At 34.2% G+C, this 5,000-nt stretch overlaps 1 protein-coding gene across 3 annotated transcripts in view; it reads right to left on the reverse strand.

Moving 5' to 3' along the window:
* Window positions 1-744: 744 nt before the first annotated feature.
* Window positions 745-5,000, reverse strand: part of LOC137649634 (facilitated trehalose transporter Tret1-like) — a 28,790-nt gene continuing 24,534 nt past the window's right edge. For all 3 annotated transcript variants that reach the window (XM_068382608.1, XM_068382607.1, XM_068382606.1), the window contains exons 6-8: window positions 3,438-4,133; window positions 2,684-2,816; window positions 745-1,313 (exon numbers count right to left, since the gene is read on the reverse strand). In XM_068382608.1, coding sequence (XP_068238709.1) covers window positions 1,131-1,313; window positions 2,684-2,816; window positions 3,438-4,133 — 1,012 coding nt within the window. In that variant the 3' untranslated portion in view covers window positions 745-1,130. The remainder of the gene's footprint in view (window positions 1,314-2,683; window positions 2,817-3,437; window positions 4,134-5,000) is intronic.

Below are 5,000 nucleotides of genomic sequence, written 5' to 3' on the forward strand. Positions count from 1 at the left end.
TTTTATAAATCGTATTATTAAATAGTTTAGCCGTGAATATTATGAAATTATAAGAAATGGTCTTAAACGTTATTCATATTTTCAAGTATTAGGAAGTTTTCAACCAATAATTGGTCACCAAAAAGTTAATTATCATTCTGGGGATTCCTTGAAATAACTTTTAAACACGAAGAAAATAATATACACACACATAGTTTAGAAAGTTTAGTATTAGTAAGTGATGAAAAGTGTAGTTTAAACACAATTTTAATTATATAAAGGTACATTTTTCCTGTTAAGGTCTAAAAGTTAATTCATTATAATTGCCTATTTTTTTTTCCTTTTCTATTATTTTTGGTGTAGTATTTATTGGTGATCAAGTTGATCATTGTTGATTTTGCAAAATTGAGTTGGAAAAACCTAAGAGCATTTTGTAGTGGAGGCTTGTATTTCTCCTGTTGACTGATGCTGTAGTTCTTATACATTCTTATACATCTCCTGATGAAGGAATTGGCGAGTCTGACCCTTTTCATTAATAAAAAATATGAATAAATTATATATTTCTTATTCAATATCAAAGGTGAAATAGCTGTTGGAATTCGCTTAATTCCTATGCTGTTTGCAAAATCTTAGACTGGTTGAAAGCTAAATGGAAATGTTTCTTTGACGTGAAATGTTATTTTCTACTTATGAGCAAGGACATTAAAAGAAAATTTAATTGCTTTTATGTGGAATATTGACACTTGAGGTAATCAGAAGCTGAAATATAAAATAATAGCATATATTTTCATAAAGAATAATATAAAGTATTGTTAGGTATAAGGTTATAGAAGTATAAGACTAAATTACAATCATTCTTGTCAGATGCATACTGAGAAGTTATATTTCATTCTAAAAAAAAATAGCTCATCTCTAAGAAAACTGCTTATGCCTAAAAATTCTATTTTCGTCAAATTGAAGTGATACAAGAAAGGCACTTATGAAATAAGAATGACCTCATCATTCATCGTATGACAAAGAAAATAATCATCGCAGAAATGACTATCATTTCATAGGATAAAAATCTAACAATCGCATCTCTCCTTCGCTGAAGAATTACACTCCTTTTCTTCATGAACTCACGATCCTTGACACCTCGTCAGATATCACTTCTATCCCACCTTCTGACCCGTTGTATCCTGAACGATAGTCAGGGTGTAAATGATGCCAATGACGGCGAAACAGGAGTAACTCCAGTAAAGGCCGGCAGGTGTCAGCGCTGCTTGCAGTGGGCTGTACATTTGCAGGGAGGCGAAGCTCATGAGACTTCCGAAGAATGTGCATACGCTCATTACCTGTTGGGAAAAATATATTTGGTAGCATAATGCATATTGGTTGATGAATTTTATTTGTTATACAGAAAAGATATATATTTTTCTGATTGTGATAAGAAACTCTCTCTCTCTCTCTCTCTCTCTCTCTCTCTCTCTCTCTCTCTCTCTCTCTCTCTCTCTCTCTCTCTCTCTATTCTTAGTAGCATAATGCATAGTGGTTGATGAATTTTATTTGTTATACAGAAAAGATATATGTTTTTCTGATTGTGATAAGAAATTTTCTCTCTCTCTCTCTCTCTCTCTCTCTCTCTCTCTCTCTCTCTCTCTCTCTCTCTCTCTCTCTCTCTCTCTCTCTAGTGAATAGTAACATGGTAAACGAGTTCAAGAATAAGTTAAACAAGATCATAAAAACTTTCTAAACGTTCAAACTAATTCGCTCTACACAAGAGCAAATGTGGTCTCCCCACACGGACTAAAAAGTCTTTGACAAAACCAGAATCCTTGTAACTCTCTCTCTCTCTCTCTCTCTCTCTCTCTCTCTCTCTCTCTCTCTCTCACACACACACACACACACACACACACGTACACACACGCCTGTTAATCTCATTAGTCGTCTTTCGGATAATATGTATTAACTAAATTCAGCCACGCCGAACCATTTAAGAAATTATAGGCTTATCTGTATATGATTATAAGCATTATTTAAAACACGCACAATTCATCAAGTCATTATCGTTATAATCAGAAAATCGGTCCTTTTTATAGCAATCATAAAAACCAAATATTAACTATTGTTTGATTGATTCTGGAATCAAAAGAGCATCTATCATTTACAGTTCATCACGTACACTGTTAAAAAAACCGTAATATTAATCGGAAATTCTTCGTAAAAATATAGTTCTCAACTGTATTCCAGTAAAATACAGGCGATCGTAATTTTTACCCTACTTGTTAATATCTCTTACGGGTTATTGACAGTAAAATCACTCCTTAACGTCAAAAAAATCCGTGTTTAAAACGGTAAATGCCTGGCAACATTTATTCCAGGATTTTTACGGCTTTTTACGGCAAATTCCTAATAGTGTAGTCAGACCCACATAAAATAGCTTTTAAGTTTTTAAGTGATACTGCACTTATAATCGTTACATATATAAACTGTAATATATTATCATAGATTTCTAACAATCATAAAAAGTAAGAAATCCTACTGGAATCAAAACAGCATCTATCATCTATAGTTCATCACGTTGTCAAACCGACGTAAAATAGTCTTTAAGTTTTTAAGTGATACTATTTTTATAATTATAACATATAAACATTAATATATTATCATAGACCTCTAACAATCATTTATAGAGTAATAAATCCTATTACACATTCTAGGGACTAACCTGAGACCGGATATTCGTAGGGAAGTACTCGACAGCAAGCATCCAAGGCGTAGGCCCTATGCCTAAGCTACTGCTGAAGGCGCAGACCATTAGGCAGGCCGTTGGTACCCAGTTCCATCCTACGAAGTCGGATCTGAAATATATTTCGTGAAGTTCAGTGCTTAGATGGGCGTTATTACTACTTATCTTGTTGTTGCTTTGTTGTTTACATACTTATTAATTTGTTGGTGGAAATGTTCTTATATTAGATGGCATTTCTAAATAGCTGCTGTGTAAAGAATAACATTATTACTAAGAATTCAAGGTGTATGTAGTTAGTGTTATATATATATATATATATATATATATATATATATATATATTTATATTTATATATACATATATATACATGTATATATACACTATATATACATATTTATATATGTGTGTATACATATGTGTGTGCATATATATATATATATATATATATATATATATATATATATATAGGTGTGTATATATATATAGATAAATATATATATATATATATATATATATATATATATATATATATATGTATATATGTATATATATATATATATATATATATACATACAGTATAAATATAAGTGTGTATGTGTTTATATGAGTGTGCGTGTCTGTGTCTGTCTGTTTGCACATTCAATATTATGTTTGTGGTTTACACTTGTCCAGTCACCATAGCCCGACTATAGTATTGCATATAGCAGTAACTGTATAACATTGTACTTCTTACCCTTCCTCCACCGCAGACGTTTCAATAAAGGCATAAGTTCCAAGAATTGTGTAAGCCAAAACAAGAAGAGCCAACGACATCACGAGACATTTCTTCCTACCGATCCTGTCCACAATAAGAGCCTGGAAGATATTACCACCAAGCAAGAGCACGAACACGATAATCGTGCTGACGTCGCTGTCGATGGAGAGTCCTGACGTTTGCAGGATTCGAACTGCGTTAGCTTTGATGACTTCTGTGCCGCAGAAGTTTGAGATCCCAAAGAGTCCGAAGACTATCAAGCACTTCTTCATGATGTCCTTCTTGAGAAGGACGCCCCATCCGCTGCTGCCGTCCTGCCGTTCGTTCTGTTTCTTCAGCTGTGAAATCTCAGTCTCGAGGTCGAAGTAGGATCCTCTGAGACGTCGCAGGACTTGTCTCGCCTCGTCCTCCTTGCCAGTCACCGTCAGGTACGTTGGGCTTTCGGGCATGAAGGGCACAACGACCAAGCCGAAGAATATGATCTCCGCTATACAGAAGAATGCGATTTGATACCAAGTGCCCAGCATTCCTATGGCGACAATGAGGATTGCTCCGACGCTCTTCATGCACTCCGCGCTCAAGATGGCGGCTCCGCGGATGGCTGTGTCCGAAACCTCGGATAGGTAAGTTCTTACAGCTACGACCAGTAGGGCGTACGCCATGCCACTGATAAACCTGTAGATGAAAAGAGTGTAATGATCAATCTAGCGTATTTGTCAATGGAAAGTTGACCTAGAATGTGACGACTCTGATTTACTCTGAGTGCAAACAAATACGTCAAATGCCACAAGAAAAAGAAGAAGAAGAAGAAGAAATTATTATCATCATTGTGTTTATTATTAGTAAAACAAGTCTTGCTGAAAGCAACGTGAAAAGCAGAGTATTACAACCTCAATGACCCCTATAAGGAAAAGAAAAGAAGACAAAATAATTAAATATAAAAGAGAAATTACAAAACTAAACTGAAGTAAATAAACAACATAAACTAAGAAACAAGACTTATGTCAACCTTCAGAACAAAAAAAAACCCTACTCCAATATTGTGCTTAAATGTTCCACTGATTCAAAATAGGATTAGAAGGAAGATTCCACAATTTAGTCTAAATCAAACTCCTAGAATAATGTGTAATATTGAACCTTAAAAAAGGAGGGGAACGACTTTTACATCAAACTGAATACCTAGTGTGGTGGATGATATCCACTGGCACAATATTATGGCTGAAATACTGTCAGAGAGTGATATCAAATTCAGAGATAAGAAATGTAAACGTCAAGGATCAGACAGGTAAGCAATACTGAAAATAATGGGAAAATAAAATATTTAGATCATCAACTGAGGATAGACTAGGGTCGAAACGTTTTGAAAGACTTATGATAATGCCAAAGTATTTTTCAATTGTAGAGAACACACACTGATTTTGATTCCTGAAAAAAATCACAATATAATTCCAACGTACTCTACTATTGTAAAAAGACAGACTGATTGTGTGGCCCTTAAATTTGATTTGCAATCAATAAAGATACCTGAAATACTAGATAAGC

Source organism: Palaemon carinicauda, chromosome 11, assembly GCF_036898095.1.
Source record: "Palaemon carinicauda isolate YSFRI2023 chromosome 11, ASM3689809v2, whole genome shotgun sequence".
NCBI lineage: Eukaryota > Metazoa > Arthropoda > Malacostraca > Decapoda > Palaemonidae > Palaemon > Palaemon carinicauda.